Here is a 23,623-nt window from a genome sequence, read left to right as displayed (position 1 = left end):
AATGAAAAATAAAGGGAACTATGGTATAGAATTACAAAGAGATCTATGTTAATCAGAGAAGTTACAAAATTTATTTCTCAAAGAAAATGACAACACTTATGCCAAGAAAGGAAATATATATGGGGTCAGCAAGGAAAGCTACCTTCAAGAAGCCTTTCTTAATTATCCAACTTAAATCAGCCAACTTTTAAGTATGCCTAATAGTTGCAATGTAATAATGAAATACTATATGATCAGTAAAAACGCTACAAAAGATACTTAAAAGTATAGAAAATATGTTGCATGGAAATAAATCTGTATATACATTGTTATAAACATTGATAAAATATGAATTTTGAAAGATAAATGATAAATACATCTAAATTCTACAATGAATTCAAGTAGCATGTTAGAGATTGGGCAGTATTTTTTCTTCCATTTTCTAAACTTTGCTACCATTTTCTTAACTTTACTATGACTAAAGCCTTTACTATCTTCTATAAAAATAGGAGTTAATATACTTTATTTTCCTAGTCCTGTATAAACAAACCTTAATCCAAGGATAATTTTCAGTAAAACTTTTGAGTTTTTCTAAAGTATAAAATAAATACTTATCCAAAAAAAATAAAGTAACTACTAGTGACATTGTTCAGAAACTATAACTCTTACATACTGCTGATGAGAATGTGAAATGATTCCACCATTATGGAAAAGAATTTGGCAGTTTTTCAAAAAGGAAGACATGGAATTACCATGACACAACAATCCTACTATCAAGCATACATCAAAAAGAACTGAAAACAGGTACTCAAATGCATGCACACAAATGTTCACACCAGTACTACTCAGACTAGTCAAAAGGTGGAGATGTCCCAAATATCTAGCAATGGATAAACCAATAAACAAATCATATATATACAAACTGTGGAATATCATTCTGACATTCGAAGAAACACAGTACTGATATGTTACAATATATCCTCCAAAATATTAGGCTAAGTAAAAGAAGCCAGACAAGTGGCACATATTATCTATCTCTATTTATATGGAACATTCATAATGGACAAATTCACAGATAGAAACTAAATCAGTGGCTACCAGGGGATAGGAGTAGGGATAACATGGAGAAATTGCTTAAAGAATACAGAATTATATTTTGGACTGATGGGAATGTTTCAGAACTAGACAGAAGTCGTGATTGCAAATATTAGGAAAGTGCTAAATGCTAATGAATTATTTGAATTAGAATAGTTACTTTATATGACATAAATTACTTTTAAGAATCAAGATCCAACAAAGGAGGAATTTTCAGGAAAAACCTATTAAAATATTTTACAATATGTTTGTTAATGGTTGCTCTTGTTTTGTGGACACCAAATAAAACTTTATTCAATGATAACACACAGTATACCTAAAATTTATTCTCCTACTTACATAGATGCCAGCCACTAACACAGGTCCTGACTCTATTCCACTCTTAGCCACCTGCAGTAGTCTCTGAATTTTTTTAAACCAAATGTACAAAGGAGCCTTTTATTCAATCACAGTTATAATCATCAGTGAGAGAGGTAATTGGAATGTAGATCATTTAAATATTTCTCCTCTCCATCCAAAATTCCTATTGGCTTAAAGTGAAAAAGCACAATTTTCTTGATAAAGTCGAAATCATTACATTTCCTTTCTAAAGGAATGAAAAAACAGTCATTTATTCAGCAAACATGCCTCTGGTGCCACTGTGTCCCAAGATTCTCTCAGTCCTTAGGATACACTGGAAAGTGAAAAAGATAGTTTTTTTCCTAAAAAAGTTTAAATTCTAATAGGGTAGAGAGAAAAAGGTAAACATACACCATGTAAATAAGGAATGAACATTATGTTAGAAGGTGGTAAGTGATATAAAAAAAAAAAAAAACAAGGTAGAGGGAGCTAGGGTGAGGAGGAAGGGCATGAAAAACTGTAAGTACTAAGTTGGGAGTTAAGCATGGGAGCATCATTGAGAAGGCACCATTCAAAGCAAGACCTGTTGACACTAAGGGGCAAATATCTGGAAGATAAAGGTTTCAGGCAGGACCAAGCTCAAGGTAGGAGTGTATCTGGCACATACAAGCCAAGGAATAGAGGCTTTGCCACGTGTCTGAAGCGGAAGCCCTGGAAGAAAGGCTGAATGAAATGAACTCAGGGACTCCAGGAGCAGAAGGGAGGAAAGACCGCTAAGGCTTCAGCATTCCCAGGTACTGAAAAGAAAAGGCTTAAGCTCAGAAAGACTCTACCACATAAATGCCTACCAGAGTGAAAGCTAGATTTCTGAAGCTGCAGCAGCTCCATGTGGGAATTCTCCTAGAAAATGAAGAATGGATAGACTGCAAATCAAAACATTCAAGACTAAAACAATGGAGATAAAAGGGAGGGGTGATGAAATGCATGCTCACAGCAGATCAGTGTTAGTGATGTGCAGGATGTGTAGAACACAACAGAAGGACACAGCTAGAAATGCAAGTTGGCCTTGGCTACAAAGAGCTACAAAATGCTACTCTAAGTCTCTTTAATCCTTAAGCAGACGTGCACACAGAAGGTACAATGGAATGCAGCTTAGATTGTCAACTTAGAAAGTTATGAGAATAGAGAAGAAACTGAAAACTATTTCATTTTTTAAAAAGTATATAATAAAAAAATGACTATGTCAGCAACATGTGTGGAAATGGGAGATGCAACTGATCTGCACAGGTAGTCAGGATCCCTCACACCAAGGCCGTTTCCCTACCAAAGTGTAATCGCCTCTAACATGATCCCTCACTAGACTCTCAGACCTGTCCTCCTCTCCTTTCTCCAGTGTCCTGACAAAGTAGTAAGTACTTGACTCTCAGCTCCTTTTAAATGATATGACTTTGAGAATCAGATTTTTTAACTTATTAGAATCTCAGTCTCTTTACATTAAAATGGGCAAAGGCCCAAACCATATGATATTCCCTCCTATCACTCATTTCCCCCTTTTCTGTGTAAGAGTTGGTACAATCTGTTACCCTTTTGCTTCCAACAGCTGGTCTGGCCTTCTTAAAACCCAACATAACCAGGAATAATGAGAAATCTTGGTGTATTGGGGATGTGGGTGAAACTTCTTCATCAAGAACACATTCACAGAAAACACTTCCCTGATAAGGAAAGCGCAGAGATCCAAAAGTGGGCAGGGGATGGTGACGTCAGGTGCTTAGCTGCTTTTTCTACACTCAGTTATCTTGCTAAATAAAAAAAGAGTAACATAAAAAGCAATCCAGTGATTGTTCAACATTGGATTTCTGGCTTACCAAACCACAGTCTTTCATAGACTTTTATGTTTATATATTTGTGTACATATGTACACATCCATACACATATGGTAAAATCTATTATAAAAGTATTGTTGCCATGAAGAAATGACACAAACTGCAATTTTCTTTATTACTGGTGCTGAAAACACTGCCAAATCTGCTAAAGCACATAATGAAAATACAAATAATTGGCCAATTTTAAAAGCTCATATTTACTTTTATGCAGATACATTAGATTCAAAATGAAGTGAAATAAAACTAGGGAAAATAAAAAGACTATTATTCAGAAAAAGCACAATTTTAAAATGAAAAACATAAAAGCTCTAAAGACTTATAGCCCTCGTTTAAAAACAAACACAATTATCCCAATGGCTATTTCAACTCTTGTGGGTTGAATCTCACACTACAGAAGCAGAGAGCCAAACTGGCCCACTGTGACCTGTGAAACCCTGAAAAATAATTGGTTCTCTAATTGAAAAAGAAAAGAAGATTAAAGAAGGGAGAAGAGCCCTGATTCAAGAAGAACAAGTCTAAGACAATATGATAATAGAAAACTAGACTGGCGAATGACAAAGAGTCAACAATTAAATTAAAATAAATTGCTTATTTTGTGTAAAATGTAGTTATAACAGATCTTTTGATAAATGTGATTTCCCTCAGTGATGATTTTTTCCAATTAAAATAAAATTTTATATATTGTATTCTAAGTTATCCATTGAAAATATACAGTTATAATAACATATTTTGTAAGTTATAATAAAATTATATATTCATAGCCATTTGTGGATCCTTATTAGCTTTGGTAAAATTTGGATCAAGATACGGTCTCTTTCTTCTCAAAGTCCCTATCAGAAGAACATCAATACTATTTAGATAAAATGTTATTAAAAATGTTATAAAATATAAAAAGATAAGACTAACAATCTATATTTCAAAATAGAATTAACTTTAGGGAAAGTTAGTTTATTAACATGTGATGGAGAAATAAATATTGGCCAAAATTTAATAATGTATAAAATATTTCTTTTTCTAAATTAGAACTAGTCTGTCATCCTTAAACTAAATTATAATAAGTGGCAGTCATGAAAATTGTTTTTAAATGCCAATGGCTCTTCACCCTGGGTTTTAACACAGTACTTCTACATTTAAAGGAAAAAGAATGTGAAGTAACACCATATATAAGAATTTATTTCCCAAAAAATGAAAATAGTACCATTACAAAGTAGAAAATAAGTTCGTGCTTTTCAAGCTACTCTACCTTTGGAAACTTGTTAGAGAAAAAATAGAAAACTAATACAAAGCCTCATGTGGGCACAATAATTCCTCCTGCCTCTGCCAGCAACACTGTGTTAAAGTGTGATGAAAAGCTAAGAAAATGGCCAAGAAGTCAACCTAGAGACCTACGAGCATTGGGATGTCAAGTTACACAATTCTAGGACCCCCAACCACCAGACTTCTGGTTTCCCTGCCAGCAAACGTCCTCATGAATTCACCAGAAAAGATTAATGTACACCAGTGCAACACAGAAAGTTCCAAGCTCTTCTTCCAATCATAGACTTGGAAGCTGTAGGTCATATTCTGATATGAATACTTTTGAAGATATTATCTCTATTTTATCAATTACTTGATTAGCTGGTGGAGAAGTAGAAAAATTAATCCACTCATTCTCAACTAAACCACAACCTAAAGACATTTCTTTATGTGGCTGTCACCAGTTTAGGAAACAACTGTTAAGTAGAAGCATATGAAATATTTGATATGTTGAAAACAGCAGGATTTCAATAATTTTATATAGTTCACCCAACTAATTTCTATTAGCTTATAGCATAGCTAAAGGAGGGAGCAAGGAGAAAGAGTACTCTATTCCTGAAAAATTATCGCTGCTCTGAACCTTCTGCTATAAAACTAAGAAAATTAACAGTTATCACCCTTTCTGCAAACCCTGGAGAGAATTCAGCCCATAAGCTTTACTTGGCATGCACATCTGCCTACCAACCAAAGGTTCCCTGTCCCTTGATGCATCTGAGCTCCATAATTACATGAAGCCATCCATACCAGCCTCACTAATCTCTGAAACGGTAAATAACTGTCAAAAATAATAATCAATTATTTTTTTAAAAGTAAGGTTTTTTAAACGACTAAATGAGCTTTTAAAAATCACTCTAAAACATCAACTCAATGTTCTACAACTAAATCACACCAAGAAAAGCAAAGTTTAAAATTTTAGCTTTTCAAGCTCATAAAACTACAAAAATTGGTAGGACCTCAACTCCATGAACAACTTAAAATGAAAGGAAAAAGACGGTGAAAAATAATCAGAAAAATATACTCAATATATTTTTATATTCATTCTTAATTCAACAAACCCCGGCTTCAAAAAAAACTAATAAATCACTTGATATAACATACTCTCAAATATGAAAGGAGCAAGATGCACAGAATAACCTATTATTATAAACCTTTCTCTAAAGTAATGGTACAAACCAGTGTTACATTAAGCTTCATAAGTGGCCAATAAGATAGGTCATTTAATGTAGTACTTTTGTGTTTTAGGAAGCATCATTTGGATCCCAGGCGGTAGCAATACTGCAAAGGTTCTAGGGACACACAAGGAGGCAGAACAGTCTTTTCAATAAATGGGGCTGGTAAAACTGGGTGTCCATGCTGTAGAAGAATGGAACTAGAAGCCTGTATCTCACCAGCTACAAAGGTCAAGTCTAAAAGATATAAATGTAAGACCTGAAACCATGAAATTACTAGAAAAAACCCACAAAAAACACTTCAAGGTATTGGAACCAGCAAAGATTTTGTTTTTACAAGATCCCAAAAGTACCAAAAAAAAAAAAAAAAAAAAAAAGCAAATATAGACAAATTAGACTATATCAAACTAAAAAGCTTCTCTACAGCAAAGCAAACAACATAAAAAAGAGAAAACCCAAGAATGGAAGAAAATATTTCTAAACTAAATGGCTGATAAAGAATTTATATCCAGAATATACTACAGGGAACTCCAAAGACTCAATAGCAAAAAAAAAAAAAAAAAAACCACGACATAGACATTTCTCCAAAGAAAAACAAAGGGCATTAGAAAAATGAAAATGAAAACAATACTGAGATTTTATCTTACTCCAGAAAGAATGGCTATCATCAAAAACAATAACCACAAAAACAGGCTGGCAAGGTTATAGAAAAAAAGTGTTAGTGAAAATGTAAACTATAAACAGTACAACCACTACAGAAATCAGTTTAGAGATATTTCCAAAAAATAAACAGAGAGATTCCATTTGACCAGGTATGCCTCTTCTGGATACCCTCCTGAAAGAGTTAAAGACATCATATTATAATGATACATGTATACTCATGTTTATAGCACCACAACTCATAATATCTAAATCATGGAAGCAGCCTATATATCCATCAACAGATGAGCAAATAAACAAAATGTGATGTATATATTCAATGGATCACTACTCAGCAATAAAGAAGGATAAATTTGACTTAGTAGAAAAATGGATATACCACGAGACTACAATACTAGGTGAAATAAATCAGACAAAGTAGGTTTAATATCTCATGGTTTCTCTAATATGAGAAATCCAAAACATAAATACTTCAAAGAATAAAACAGAAGAAATATAATAAACAATAAGATAGAATTTTTGGAAATAGGAAGGGGGTCTAGTGGTGGGAGGCCAGGAGGATGGGGAGAAAGGGAAGTAAAAAGGATCAAGATGCAATATGTATATGTACCAATTCCTCACACTGACTTTATTATATACACAAAGGGCAAAGAGATATAGAGAAGGCCAACAGGTATTTGAAAAAATGCTCAACATTACCATTAATCAGGAAATGTCAGTCAAAACATAATGTAATATCACCTCAATCCAACAAGAATGGCTATGACTAAAATGACAAAAAATGGGGAGAAAAGTAAACCATTGCAATTGTTGTATTCATTATGGAAAAAGTATGGAAGCTATAGTTAGATAGATAGATAGATAGATAGATAGATAGATAGACAGATATCCAGCAAGCCCACTACTTAATATATATCCAAAGGAAATGAAATAATTATGTCAAAGAAACATCTGTTCTACCATGTTGAAAAAAGCACCATTCGCAATAGCTAAGAAACACAAATAATCTAAGTGAATACATATAGATACATATATATACATATATAATGGAAATATATATTATGGAATATTATTCAAACATAAGAAAGAATGAAATCCGGGCATTTACGACAACATGTATGAAACTGGAGATAATTACGTTCAATGAAACAAACCTGACATGGAAAACGAAGAACACTGGGGAGGGCGGGATGGGAAGAGGCAGGCTACCTACAGGGTAATAAGGTTTAGTCAGGCAGGAGCAAGGCGCTCTGGTGTGCTGGTGCACAGCAGGGTGATAAGGGATAAGCAGTGGTGATAATGTGCTGCGTATTTCAGAAAACTAGAAGAAATCAACTGTAATGTTTTCACCATAAAGAAATGATAAATATGTGAGAAGACAGATGTTTACCCTGATTTAAGTACTATACAATAGAAACATATCAAAATATCACACAGTACATGTGTACTAAATGTGTACACATTTTATATTTGCATGTATCAGAAAAAATAAATTAAAAAAGAGAGATATAAACACTCAAAGGTAAAGATTTAAAAGCATTAATTTTTACTACTTCATCACAACAACCAAAAAAAATGTTATACTGTGAAAAGTTCAGAGATGATACACAAAACTTTACAAGTGAAAATAATGCCAGTATTCTCACTAAGTTAACATTTCCTGAGCAACACAATAAGCTGCACACTGAAAAAGATGCTTTACAATATTCATTATATAATCCTCACAAAAACCCCATGTGATGGGTATTATGTCCCCCATTTTATAGAGGAAAACTCCAGCCATAAAAGCCAGGGCTGCACTCTTTGGGGTGCATGCTACAGAGACCCTCACTTCTCGAGTATACTCCACAGCATGGTGTTGGTATTTACAGCTCAAATACTTGCAGAAGTGAATAGAGGCACCAAATGATGAAAGATGGTCTTAATAAAAAAAGGCAAGTTTTTAAAGCCTTTAATATAAATTGCGGCATGAGGGTGAACTGCTGTGGGGCAGTGGTAAGGTGGCAGGAGATGAGAGGAAAATTATTTTAAATCAAAGAAGAGCACTTTAAATAAAACATAATAGGATTTCTTTTAATCAGAGGAGCAGCATGGCACAGCAGAAAGAGCAGTGGCTTTCGACTCAGATCTGTATTCCGTTCAGAAAGGCTGCTCCCTTCAGCTGAATTTCACTGAAGAATGTAACTTTTTCTTAAATATAAAGTATACAGAATATTTTCCTTGGTTCTTTCACAGAATTATTTAGGGGAACAAATGACACAATATAAGTAAACATTTAAGGGCTAAAACACGTGCTACTAATATTGTTGTATAAAACCCAATTAAGAAGTGAATATCATGCTTTCTTTTAATGTTACATATACTTTTATTATCAAATGCACTACAGTAATCTCCTAAAACAAGATTTTTTAGTGAATAAGTGGGAGTCAGGCAAGGTGACGCACACCTTTAGTCCCAGCTACATGGGAAGCTGAAGCAGGAGAATTGCTTGCAGTCAGAAATTCAAGGCTATCGGGAGCAACATAGCAAGACCCTGCCTCAAAAACACAAAATAAAATAAAATAAATGAAAGCTGATGTTGAAAGGGCCTTAAAAATGTATTCCAAGTTGGATAAAACATTTTATTCTAAATAATGTGTTAGTCCCTTGAATTACAAAACAAAATAACCACAAATATTTGAATAAGCAGCAATCAAGCCCAGGCCCCTAACATCCACCTCATTTCCACCAGTGCACAAATCACAAAGGCTCCATAACCTATTCTGCCAAAGACTCCGTTATCAGTCAGAGAAGTGGAACCATCTTACAGTGCAACATTTAAAAGGCACACACACAAAAAAATACACAGGGATTCAAAGAAATCAAATTGTACTGCAATGCAGCTATTAAAACAGTGCTCAGGGTTCTGCAAATCGGTCAATGAGCATAAGGAGATCTCCAGCGATTCCCCTGGGCAATGGGGAGCCTGAGTCCATCCAAAATGGCTGGAACAAATTTTGCCATCATGTTATGGATCAATTAGCCCTGAAAATTCACACAACTACAGTATATCTTACCCTTAACTCCCATAAACCCTGTTTCTGGACAACTTTCAAGTTTCCTCAAAAGGCTGATGGATTTCAGTAGTTTGAGTAGATCTATGTTAATTTTTAGTTGGCAGCGTAACTTAACCAGATATGATTATGTATTGGTACCAAGAGATATAATTTTCAATAAAGCTATTGAAATGCAAAAAAAAAGAGGAAACAGCATTAAACACTAGTTTATAAAATACTAATACTACATTTGTGAGACAGCCATGGAGATGTACTGCTTAGAGCTCGGGTTACAAAAACACTTTCCATTCAGAGGCAAGGAGCACCTTTATTGGCAGGCCCCAAGCTCTCTGTATTTTCAGAATCCTTCTCAGCTTTTGAAGGAGCTTTCCTCCAAGGCAATCCCGGGCAGCACATCATGTGTAGCAGAGACCCGAACACTGCAGGACCTCATGTGGTCTCCTCAACTCTTTCCTTCCTCTTTCCTTCTAAGCACCCTCATCGCTGAGTTGGCCGAGAATTTGTCAGGTTTGAACTATGATCTAAGGTTCTTCCTTGCAATATAGTTTTACTTCCTTTTATCTTTCACATGAATTACCAACTCCTTCACTTCTTTTAAAAGCAAAAAAAAAAAAAAAAATCCTTGCACTCCAACTTCTTTCAGTGTCTGCTTCCAAAAGGAACCAACTGACAAAATGCCCTGTTCTCCCTGTGCTATGAATTGAAATCAGGTGCTCTATCTCGGGCTCTTTTTAAGAAATTTTATTGATTTATTTTAGACAAGGTCTCCCTAAATTGCCCAGGCAAGACTTGAACTTGCAATCTTCCTGCCTAGGTAGGTCCTCTTCAGTGCTGGGATTAGAGGCATGTGCCACTGTACTCAGCATGTTCATTAATGTTTTAAATAGCAAGATCTAGTGTTTGATCAAATAACTACACTGATTCTGAAATAGTGATGAGTTTAAATGATAATATATTTAAAATAACTGCCATCTGTTAGGAAGGTATGTGAACTTGGCTGGTAGAAATGTCCTGCTGTTTGTTGTCTGTAATTGAAGGAAAAGCTAAATTTCAATTGGAGGTTAGTGAAAATGTGATTTTTTTTTTTCTTATCCACATTCAAGGACACCTGATTTTACCCACAGACCTCATGTTTTAACTAATATTAAGTCTGTAACTGGACTAAGGTGTGTCTAATTTGAAATGTATATTTTTCTTAAGAATCAGAGATATACTGAGACAAGTTGGCTCTGTGGTGACCAAAAGTCTCCAATCTTGCTTTCCTACTCGGATGCTATGAAATAAGTGAAAGCTTGTGTTAAACACACCAATAGGTCATAAGGCATCAATTAGCCCAAGTAATTTAACCTCGACAGACAAAAAATATGCAGCTTAACTAGACACATAAACATGTAATAACTGCAAAATCTAACTTGTGAAATACAAAATTATAAAATACATAATAAAGTTACTTTGATTTTCTGTTATAAAATGATTCTGTTGTTTAATATCAAATTCCTATACAGCAGATGATCAGCTAGAAGTCCGTTGCATCTACTTGTGATACCTTGATCCTACTCTCTTACTATGCTGCAAGTACAGGATCAGGTAACAATGCTCACTTCAAACAATTCTGCCTGTTCCAAGTCAGGCAGAGTTTGGGGGTGGGGGCCACAGTACATTCAAAAGGATTACCATTATTTATATTTTCAGGTGAATAATGTGTACTAATTAGTGTGAATCTTAATACACACACAAGGCAAAGAATAACTGACTAGAAGAGAGAAAGGTGCTTCAAGCAGTCATAAGGCAACAAGAAATGTCCTGATTAAATAGGAAATAAGGTAGAAGATAAAGGAAACAGAAGAGAAACCCTAAGAGGAAAAAGTACAAGACAACAACAAAGCTATGTTAACTATTTCACAATTTGTTAAGAGATGATAGTTATCACTAAAATACTGAAACCTGCCACTAGAATTTACACACCAGGATGAACTTGGAATATTGAAGAGAGATAGTATTTTCCAATCTACCACCAGACAAGTGACTCCAGTCAAGCCCACTGCATTAATACCATTCCTTTCTGCAATGGAAGAAACAAAAATTTATGCACATAAAACAATATCCGCACATCAAGCCTCCTCCTTTCCTGTACACTATACAAGAAAGGCTTATAAAATTTTTATCACTCTGTATCAAAGATCTCCTATACAACTAAGCATGTAACTGAAGCATTATGTAAACTTGAAAGTTTTCTATGGCTCCAGGCTAAATAAACCCACTTTCTTAAGCCTCTTCCCCTTAGATTCTATTTCTATGAGGATTTAAGAATAAATTTTCATTTCTCCAGCAACTCAACAGAGAATACACCATAATTAGTAACAATGTGATGTTTTCTAATGGTGAAACAAGACGTTCTCCACTCACTTGGCTTCAGTTCTTCTGAGATTCAGTCAGAGAGAAAAAACAAGAGATTATCCCTAGAGAAATATTTAATTCCCCATTTACTGCTTCCCCAATCTTTCCAAATTAGTGTTTCTCAAATGTTATTTTCAGAAACTTTTAAGGTATGTAAGATACGTGGTGTTCATTTTGGCATAATCTGCTTACATGCATTTGCATGGACCATATTTCTATTATATATCTTAATGTAGACTTATGAGGTAAACTAGGACTTTTCATAAACCTCTGCAGAAATAAACTGTGTTTCAAATACAAAATGGTATCTTGAACACAGGCAAGTCACTGGGAAAATCCATTCTTTAACGCTTCCTACCCCAATACTTTGCCCACTGAACTATGATGGAAGAAATTTAAGCTTGATTTGTTTTTAAGTGCATAATCCATTAACCGTTTCCATATGCCATAACAATTCAATTGGGAGATTATTTATAAACTGGTTTGTTGGCTCTGTCTGGCAAATACGACACACCTGTTATAAATGGGATCATTTCAAAAAGCTAACAATTGTGGACCTAGATTTCCATAATAAATCAGTCTAAGTGAATTAGAATATCCATATACTTCCAGAAAGCCCTTTAATCCTATTAAGTTAACAGTTTGTGAATAATGAAAGTAATTAATATTCATTTTAGTTGACAAATCCAACACCAATAACCTGTTAGTATACTTTAATCCACATTCCAACAGCCTGTAAAAATTAACCAACAGATGCTTCCAATCTGGTAAAAAATACATAGGTCATTAACACTATTTTGATGATACCAAATGTTCAATATATGAGTATTATGATTAAGTTCCAGATATATATATAAATATAAACAGTGTCCTTTTTATAACCTTGTTAAAGCTTAACAGAAGCCAAAGATAGTAAAATATGGTATCTTTTCCAAAATCAAAATAATTTATTTGTTGTTTCACTCTTCATTCTTATGTTTCAACTAGGAACTTTACTCAGTTCCATTACTAGCATACAAGCAACATGAACAATGAGGACCACATCTGCCTTGCTCATTTCAGAGTCCTCAGTGCCAACACAAAGCCAAGTACGCAATATACACTTGAACGCTGACTTGAACATTGGTAGCCAAGAACAAAGAGAAAGAGAAGGTGGGAGAAGTGAAAGAGAAGGACTGAGAAAAGTGACCTGGAAAAATGTCACATTTCTGGGAGAATTTAAAATATGGAAAGCTAAGAGGTATCTCAAAAACTTAGAAAAGAAAGAAGCAAGAAAGCCAAAGTGAGATACTTAACAGAAATATAAACCTTAAAAGAACAACAACACAAGAAAATTGGGGGAAATGTTGATTTTACACAGGACAAGACTTAGAGAAGCTTCCTATACTTCTTAAGATATGGTACACAGCACTTTCCCTGTGAAGGAAAATGTTATAAATGGTCGTGGGGAAATTAGTTTAAAATAAAGGATAAGGAAGTTAACAGGTACGGTAAAGATTAAACAAGGTGATATAAAGAAGATCCAGCTCCAGGGACTGGTATAATATAGTGCTCAATAGATAATTATTAATTTCTCTTCCTTCTCCAACTCTAAGAACATTAGACCCAGAAATAGGTCTAGAAATAGACCTAGAAATATTAGACCTAGACCTAGAAACCCCAGTAATAAAAGTTCTGGTAACCTGCTACACGGATAAAAAAAAAAAAAAAAGAAAAAAGACCTACTAATATTGACAAAAAAGAATACAAGATATGTGAGAAAACTGCAAGGTTCTATTTAAATGATTATATTCAGTGTCCTTATTCATACTATTATAGCATATCGAATGCTTAGGAAGCACTTATTGTAAGTATCTGGGCTGGAACATCCATGTTGAAATTAAAAAACAACAAACAACAACAACAAAAAAACCCAGCCCCAATTCCTAGTCCAAAGAGTTACTGCAATAGAAAACAGAGACAGACCATTTTTTTAAGCCACCACATTCTTCAGCAATCTGAATTCTTTGTCTTTCCTGGACTAATCATGATGCAAACCAATGATTAAAATTATCCAGCAGTCAAAGCCTCTGTCTCCTACTGCATGTTAAGGAGTGGATAGGCAACTGGATTTTCACCTCGGACCAAATAATGTGTAAGTAGCTACATTTAATTCTGAATCTTTAGAAATTTTAAAGTATATCAAAACCTTTGGGTCCATGGGACATGAACAAATGCTAACATTTAGACCCAATGCCTCAGCAACCAGGCCATAAAGAAAAGAGACAAGAGGGAGTAACTTGTTCACTCCAACAGTCCACATTCTTATACAGGCTTCCTGAACATCTATCTCTTTCCTTCTCTTGTAATCATTCCCATTAAATATCTATAGTATCAAATTCTGTTTCTCTAAAAGCAGCAGTGACTGGCCTTTTCCAATTAAACATTTAACTACCAGTAATGCCAAAAAGTATACTTATGACCAATCATAGAATGCTTTCTAGGAAGTATTCCAAAAAATGCAGAAAAAAATTGTCACAGTTATAACCCATCTTGATTGGCATTATAAAATGATGGCAATGCTCAGGGCCACAACCTTGGGCTTCCCAATCTTTTCTATTCACCCTAAAAATATCATCCACAGTCACATAAATGTTACAGCTGTATTTGAGGGGAGACAAAAGATGCTGCGATCCTTTGAAAGGTTCTGAGGCAAGCCAGAGAGATACTAGACCAAGGAGCAGCATATCATACAAAGGAAAGAGGGCCCCAGGAGGGATGGAAGAATATTTTGAAAATGTTCAATTTTCACCTTAATCTATTTAACTACTATTAGACTGAGCAAATACATCATTTTTTAACCTTGAATCTCAAGGCTAAAGTTAGATGACTTAAGAATTTTTTAAAGGTTCAATTATTTCATTTAGGGCTAACACTACAGCTAAATTAAAGACATGCTAACAAGTTTCCCTTTTGAGCCTCATTAATTAAGAAAGTAATCAGAGTAAAGAGGGGAAAAAAGAAAGACTAGCTGGATGGCAGCATTACTTAAATAGCTTTTAGATACCACCATTTATACCTACTAGCAAAGCAAAGGGAAAACTAATCAATTCCAGATTAGGAAATCTGAAATTCTGAAGTGTTTTACATGTAAATACATATTTTAACTGCCACAGTCTCCTTGATTGCTTAAAGAGTGCAACTAATCTTATTCAAAGAAAATTTTGATTTTCCATAATCAAAAGGTAAAATTAAGATCTGCTTACTTCACAAGTTTTGCTATGGTGAGGCTGCTGAGAATTCTCCCTGCTTTCAAAGACCACAAAATTTCATTTTAATATTTTAGTCAAGACAAACGCTGCTCGGAAATACCTGGTGCCTGGTAAAGAATTTTGAATTACTACAAATTCTAGAAAGCTACTTTATTCTACAATTACCTTTTAGAAAGTGTTGCTAAATTACAACTGTTTTTTCAGAAAGAGTTTCCAATTTACAAAAGGAATACAAATGAATTTTTTAAGGTATCTGCCAATGTTCTTTGGTTGGTTGTAGAGATCAAATTTAATCAGGTATCTGAGTCATCTCTAGAATAATGCCTACTAAACAGTAGGCCTTTTAAGAAGTCAATTCCTCTCTCTCTCTCAAAACTAAACCCCAGCACCTCCATTCATTCAGTATAATCTCTCCCTGTCAGATCTCTCTGTCTTCAGTGAGCCCAGGGATAAAGACGTGTAAGTCTATAATGAAAAAGTTTCATTTTTTTCTGAACATTAAAAGGCAATGATTGGGGTCCAGGGATTTAACTCAGTGGTTCCGCCGCCTGCCTCGCAAGCACAAGGTCCTGGGTTCAATCCCCGGTACCAAAAAAAAAAAAAAAAAAAGGCAATGATTGATCTTAATTTCCCTGTGCTACAAACCAAAACTATAAGCTTTACATAATACTTAAAAATGAACAATATGTGTAGATACTAGACTTAAAATGTAAAGGGCAGGTCTATGAGACTGGATTAAATAAATTCAATTTTCAGAGTTGAATATAATCTAATTTTTTTAAAAATCATACCATACAAGTTAAAGCTATCACAAAACAATTTGGAAAATGAATACGACTGCTTTTAACAAAAAGATGATATAATATACTCAAATAATTTTCTTTCAAGCTAACTTTAAAGACACTGTAAATATGATATTTCTGTACCATGTGATTCACACAGTGACAGTCATTGTAATAATAAAAGGTCACAAAATTCTGATTAGAGGAAGGCTCACAATTTTTTTTTAAACTAAAGAAATTTTGATGCCAAATTAGTCTCTGAAAATGTCCTTCTTTAAGAAAACTCTAATCTCCAATGGCACTTTTAAAAAAAACTATTGTAGAGAAAAATTAAAGAATCAAAGTTTGTATTATTCATTTGTATTTTTTAAGTTGCTCATTTGATATACTGTCCAACAAAATTCACTTACATATCTCATTTCATTAGCTTATTTACCTATAGTAATGAAAAAATTTGAGGTATAGGATGTTTAAAATAAGGAGTTTTAGGGGTTGGTATATAACAGAGGCAAAGTTAAAATTCCAATAAAGTAATAACAAAGACATTAAACTTACCTTTTTGTTGGCAACAAAATGTATTCTCAAGTTTACAAAGCAAATTCGTATTTTCATACTTATTTTCATTTACTTTTATCCAGAAACAGTTTTCAGTCATTTCATGAGGTCGGATCTGCAATCAGAGGGAAGACTGATGCATAAACAGCTGGGTGTTTCACCTGTCCCAGCCCAATCACTACGGACAGACCCAGCGTCCCATAGCTGCCAACAGATGTTTATGAAGTAATCTCTGTAGATTTTTCCCCTAAGTCTGTCCGATGAAATACAAATTCTGAGGAATGTTAAGATCTTAAGAGGAAAAGTTTCCACGATCAACAGCTGGTGATCTGAAGCTGAATGAAATAAAGCTGAATTTATTTCTTCTCAATTCTGTTTCTCAGAGTGATTACTGACACCCAACTGCACTCTGCCTCTTGAAGGCCAGAATACATTACACAGCATATCCCATGTTTATGTGGCCATGAACCTATCTTTCTATAGGACTCAGAGTTCTTGTGACTTAGGTAGATATCAGCTTCTGACAACTACTTATATTTTCTCCAATGGCTACCAGCAGGGAACAGTTCCTAAAAACACTAACATTTTTGTACTTTTTCAAAAACATGTCATAAATATAGGGTTCCATTCCAATAATGATGAATTATCAATTTAATTACAAATCAAATCCCACTAAAAGATCAACTGTTGCCAAATTCATAAGCCAGAAAGGTTTAATCAACTGCAAAGGGATATCAACACTTCTATTTTTAGAAAAAAAAATTGTTTATTATCACTTTGACTAAGGTTCCCATTGAAAATTATACAATAGGCAATTAAATTTTCATCAAGGTAGAAGTATGTTTTCCTTTTTTTACGTGTTTTACCTTTAACCAATTCAATCTTCTCATGCTGATTTCGGGTTTAAATTCTTTCTTGGGTTTCAACCCAAATGGTAGAGTTGGTGGGGGAGGAGAGTTTCGTCCACCAAGAAACCCCAGGGGAGGTGGTGGAGGCACAGGACCACCAAAAGGCACAAGCATTCCTGGGAGTGGTGGAGGTGGGGGAGGGGGTGGTGGAGGTGGTACCCCTCCACAAGAGGGCGAGGGAGGGGGAGGAGGAAGTGCCGCCTGGCCAGTCCCATCTTCTTTCAACTGGAGCAAAGGAATTTTCACGTCACTTGGCAAGGCACCAAACTAGAGGAGAAAATAAGGAACATAACCAAGAACAATTTTATAGATATAAAAGTATGCTTTACAGGAAAAAAAGGTATTATTTTGAACCAAAAATAACTATCAGTAATTTCACGATTTAACCAAAACACAAATTTTTTAAAAAGTAATTCCAATGTAATAAATAATTTTAGCTTTTGTTCTCAAGAAAATGTAGTTGTCAAAAATATAACTCACCACTTCATATAGTGAAGGCTATGTAGGTGGACATGCCCAGGAGAGAAATGGGTATAGATGTATAGGACTGGAAAAGCAGCTGTCTCTGGGAGACAGCAAAGACATTGAAAGCAATAAATTCACTCAGTGAGAGAATATCTGTGCACAGAATTCTGTGGAACACTTGCACTAATCACTAAGTGATTAGTAAAAAAGTAAGATTTGAAAAAAAAAGATTTAAATGATATTTCCACATCATGCCTTTGCTCAAATTTTCTCAATGGTATATTAATGCATTTTGAAGAAAATATCTAAAATTTTTTAAATTTATATTTTCAAATGTTTTAAATTAGGGCATGTTTGAAGAGCACAATATTATTCTTCATAGGAAGTTGGTATGTGTACATAATACCTCTTAATTGTTTTTTATCCTCATCTCCTCACTTCCCCTTCCCTCCATCTCTTTATCCTCTTCCTTTTGTAAAAGATCTATTTTTCTACTTCCCATTATCTTATATTTTACTTTTTATTTAAATTTTGGGTTTCTCATGTAAAAGAAACCATTTGATATTTAACCTTGTGTTTCTGATTTCTTTCACTTAACATTGTAGTTTCAAGATCCATCCAAGCCAGACATGTGGTGCACACCTATAGTATTAGCACTCAGGAGGCTGAGGTAGGAAGATTGGAGCAAGTTCAAGGCCAGCATGGGCTACATAGTGAGTTCAAGGCAAGCCTGAACTATATAGCAAGACCTTATGAGTCAAAAAATAAAAGAAAGAAAGAAAAAAGTGCATCCACTTTCCTACAAATGACTCAAGTTCATCCTTCCTATGGCAGAGTAGTACTCCATTGTGTATAAATACCACATTTTCTTTATCCATTTATCTATTGATAGCTATATTGATCACTTCCAAGTAAAAAATCTAAAATTCTTAGTAGGGCCTTCAGGGGTTTGTCATGGTTTGATTCATACAAACTAGTCTTTCAAGTAATATTCTTCTAATTCCATGTATGTGCCAAACTCATACTGCCATCAGAGCATATGCCTGGTAATTCCCCTTTGCCTGAAACATTCCCTTCACCTGGACATTGCTTACCAACTTCTCCAGGCTGAGCCACCGTGTCCCTTCTGCAGCAAATTTTGATCTTCCCACTCATTTTACACTCATAGCACCCTATATTTCTCAACAGCTCTTCTCAATAATATAAAATCATTATCCAAGGGATCATTAGCAATTACCTCTTTGATACATTTTAAGCTGAATGAGGGTGGTGACTATGTTGCATTATTCACTTTTTTTCCCCATCACCTAAGGCAGTGATGGCAGACGACAGCCACTGAAAAAATGTTTCAGATAAAGACAGGAAAAGAAAAAGGCAAGCACAGCATCTTAAACCACAAGTGAAAAGATTGTCCCACAGCTACAGAAAACTTCTACAAAGTTCAATGCTAAAGAGAAACAAAGTAAAATGAGGAGTGAAAAGAGCCAACTGTGCTCACTGTTCACCTCTGTCTATGATTCCATGGTATGGTAAGAATTTAGTTGATGAAACTGGATCCTACAGAAAATTTTCTAGGTAAATAACTTCTTGAAATTATTAATTTCAATTCTAACCCATATAAACATGTATGTGTGTGTGTAATATGCGTGAGAACTACCCTGCAAATGGAAGACATTTATAAACTATTATTTTAAAATGTTTGTAACACAATTATGAAAAATAGATCACATGTGAAAGCCTGAAATCAATGCTATGCTATGAGCACAAAGAAAAACTGTTGTGAAAGAAATGGAGACTGGGAATGAAAATGCATGCCTTATTGAAACCATTAAGTGTGATAAAGAGCCCAGGGTTGCCACCCAGGGTTGCTGTGATCAAGGGTGGGACTGTCCTGGGAACATCAGAGATGAATATAACCTATACTAATTCCTGTACATTTTGTAGTTAACAAGTACTGTCTGAAAAGTATGGCTGAAAATGTGTTCCAGAATCATTCATTTGATAAAGTATGAATGATTTAAATATGTTTCAGGAGCAGGCACACTGTACATTGTAACTATCTTGCTTACAACTATAAGTGACTAAAGGAAGGAAATCACAGATAACAGGGCATATTTTATTCATCATCTTCATACTCAACTAGCTTTGATTAAAGAGAAGAGTGTTAAGATAAATGCAGACATTTCATGAGAAATACAAAGAAAAACCCAAAGAAAAAGTTTGCCAATTATTCTTCAAAGCTGAATGTGTGAACAATATTAAGTTTCTAATTCCAGGCTTTTCCCTGTTAGCTACAATCACAGGTCATTATTGTGCACAATTTAAAAGAATTTATAAGATTCCTTAATTTCAGTTTTGAAACATAAATTTATTCCCATTTTATATAAAAGCACTTTGCAGCAATAACATCCAAAGATAATGGGCATATTTTTTAAAATTTGGATTTCTGTAGAGTAGATTGGAAAGTAATCCTTCTACTGGCAAAAATTTAAAAGAAAAAAAAAAAGGTTCTTATATTTATATTAGCCCAGGGCATGAAAAAAATTGTCAAAAATATTGTAGCCAAAGTCTATAAATCAATTTGATTTGAAATACAGAACACAATCAAATGTTTCTTTTAATATGAAATAAGGAGCCATATGGGAAAGGTGAAAAATCACAATGAAATATAGTACTTTCTTCTCACAGCACTAAAGAAGTATTTATCTTGTAGACAGGTTTTGATTGTATAATTAAATTGAACACTAAGATATAGCTATCTCTTAAGGTATCTTCAAATCACTTCTGTAACAAAACATAACAGAAAACAAAATTGCCAATAATATAGGAAACAGTATACCTGAGACTACTTGGACTTTATCACAGCAAAACTATACTTACTGCTTACTGTATATAAATCTACGTGAAGAAATTCAGCTATGAATTCTACCTCCTTCCTTCCATCCACATAAACATGCAAGTGAAGTATTTCTTGCTATATAATGTTTTATGTGTAGAGCATGGATGTGAGCTATCTGCTTCATAATCCAGATTTGCTCTTTTTTGTCATGTTTTAAATCTGTTTACTTTTGGAAATTGAAAAATTATCAGAAAATGTTCTCATTCAGCTGGAGGTTATCTTTCACTGCGAGGTACCCATAGGCTGAAGGTTTTGAAAAATAAATAGCTTGAGCAATAATTTCCTGTAGTCGGATAAAGATCAGTGATGAATGACAAATCTAAGAGTAAAAGATTTTCTTAACCTTTATGCTTAATTACTTAGGAACATGAGACATCAGAAACACAACCTAAATGAAACAGAAAAAAGCAGTTTAAAGTGTAAAGCTTAGATATTCCTAAAATTATAAGTTGAAAAAGAGATGGCAAAGTAATTTTTAAAAATGTACACATAGCAAAGTAGAAGCACATACAAATTACACCAAAAAAGGAAAATTAAAGTTTAAACACTTTGATGCTATGAAGATCTAACATGACCTTTACTCTCCTGGTGTGGTTTCAATACCAAATTCACTCCAAATGGTATTTTACCTGTGCTTTAAAAGCTTGTAACTCTGCTTGAAGCTCATTAATCTTTGCCTCCTTTTTCTGCAATTGAGACTGAGTTTCTTGGTGGTCAGTAAACTCCTTTTCAAACTGAAAAGGAAAAAGAGAGAGAGAGGAGGGAAGGGAAAATGAAAATGCAAAGCAATATTCTTCATATAAAAATATGACTAATGATGTGCCAATAGGATATACATTTTTGAATCAACTTATAAAAGAAACAGTAGATTTCTGATAAGTGACACACAGCCTTTGTCTAGGTCTCTGCAGGTCCCACCAAAATCATTCATTCTCAAGGGAACAGAAAGAACCAGAGATGGAGTCTGTGACCTTCTTCTTGCCACAGAGCAAACGGGTCCACAGTTATCAATGACCTTGGCATTTTACTTAAAAGTCCCTAAATATCACTGTAATTTTGTGTAAAATAATACAGAGCAAAGCACTGTATTGAGTTCCTTGCCTCCCACTTGCAAAAATTTATACTTGAAACATATCTGAAGTTTATCAACATGATTTAAAAGTATTCCATTTAAACTTTTGTTAACAAACACCTCCACTTTATAAATGCATCAATTATAGACTTTTTCTTATCACAACACAGCTCCTTCTATCTCTGAGAGATAAACAGTAAATTAATTGTTCAAAGTCCCTAGTATACTATCTTCTGGGAGAAAGGTAAACAATAAAATTTGGCGAATCCACTGAGTTTTCTAATTTATTTAACCACTCATCACAAGTTCTCATCTTGCATTCAGATAGTTTCACTTTCCCATCACAAGGACTGAAAACCTCTCCTGAGAGAATTTAAGTAAGGTATTATCTCATAATTAAAAATAAGTATTTGGCTCCTTTTTAAAAAGAAAAGAATCAAATGACTGCAAAAAGATGTAACTGTTTCACAAATGTAGGCTTCTAGATATTAAATACAGTTAAAACTCAACCAAAAAAAATAGCAATATGAACTGAACAGTTTACTAAGGGCCTTTGTTTTTGTTTAGTTTACAAAGGGAAACCTTATATTGCTTTTAACACAGCGATAGCTACTACTCTACAGCTAGTAAAAGCTGTGAGATTTCACAGCCAGATTTTTCTGCCTTCAAAGCCTGAGTTATTCAAATAAACCCACACTACTTTGCACAACTGTTTAGATAACACTTTTCTGTTTTGATAGGCTATGTTTGGAGCAGTTTTAGGTTCATAGTAAAATGGAGCAAACTATATATACTACATTTCCTCCATGGCCCCACACATGCATATGGTCTCCCCATACCTTATTATTTTTAAAATTTGTATTAATACATATTTGTTATGCAGAACGAGTTTCACCGTGGTACACCAGTACATGAATATAACATGCTTTGATTATTTCCAGCCCCTTACTATCCCTTCTTGCTTCCTCCCTTCTCCCTCCTCATCCCCTTCCTCATCTCCTACAGCCATATTCCTATCATCTCTCCTTTTAATCTCCCTCTAATTTTTTTAGGTTCTTCGTATGAGAAAAATATGTAATATTCAACTTCCTGCATCTGGCTTATTTTGCTTAACATGATCTTCTCAAATTCCATCAATTTTCCTGCAAATAACATTTCATTTTTATGGCTGACTAATATTCCATTGTGTATATACACCATATTTTCTTTTCAGTTCATCTGTTGACAGGCACCTAGGCTATTTCCATAGCTTAGCTATTCTTTATCATGCTACAACAAGCATGGGCATGTAGGTATCACTATACTATGCTATCTTAAATTCTTGCATTTTTAAATGTCATAACCAATACTCTGTGAAAAAAGAAATATTTTAATTCTCGCTTTATAAGTGGGCAAGGTAAACTGAAAGCTATGGATCCTGGTTCCTATCCTTTAGCTCCTTTATGAAGATAACTAATACTAACAGATGAAAACCATCTGAACAGCCTTCATTTCACTCAGTCTACAACATTAGTACTATGGCTCCTCCAATCAAAATCTTCCTACCATGAAATAACTAAATAGACACAAATCTTAAACTGAATAAAATGACTATCTACAAAGCAACTATGTTCAGGCACCAAGGATAAACCCAGCTGCTTCTGCTACCCAGTGCTTCCCCAGGGACCTGCTAAATCAACTGCACCACCTTGGCTGCATTTTCACCCCTCTGTACATCTGTTCTTCATCTGACCCCTTAAGAGCCCTCTAATGTAATCCGACTCTGCTTCACAGTCACTTTTTTAGGCCGTTCTTAGCCCAAATTCACTTTTCTCCAA

General features: G+C 34.3%; 1 protein-coding gene across 6 annotated transcripts in view; it reads right to left on the bottom strand.

Annotated features, from left to right (window-relative positions):
* Positions 1-23,623, bottom strand: part of Diaph3 (diaphanous related formin 3) — a 501,638-nt gene that overhangs the window by 283,778 nt on the left and 194,237 nt on the right. For all 6 annotated transcript variants that reach the window (XM_087197467.1, XM_087197470.1, XM_087197468.1 and 3 more), the window contains 3 exons: positions 21,364-21,468; positions 17,329-17,637; positions 16,463-16,577 (listed from right to left, as the gene is read on the bottom strand). In XM_087197467.1, the coding sequence (XP_087053593.1) occupies positions 16,463-16,577; positions 17,329-17,637; positions 21,364-21,468 (529 nt within the window). The remainder of the gene's footprint in view (positions 1-16,462; positions 16,578-17,328; positions 17,638-21,363; positions 21,469-23,623) is intronic.

This window comes from Heterocephalus glaber, unplaced genomic scaffold (genome assembly GCF_053883595.1).
Source record: "Heterocephalus glaber isolate CG9 unplaced genomic scaffold, H.glaber_assembly_v1.0 deba00001666, whole genome shotgun sequence".
NCBI lineage: Eukaryota > Metazoa > Chordata > Mammalia > Rodentia > Bathyergidae > Heterocephalus > Heterocephalus glaber.
Note: the sequence above shows the minus strand (reverse complement) of the source record. Positions and strands in the feature narration are given on the sequence as shown.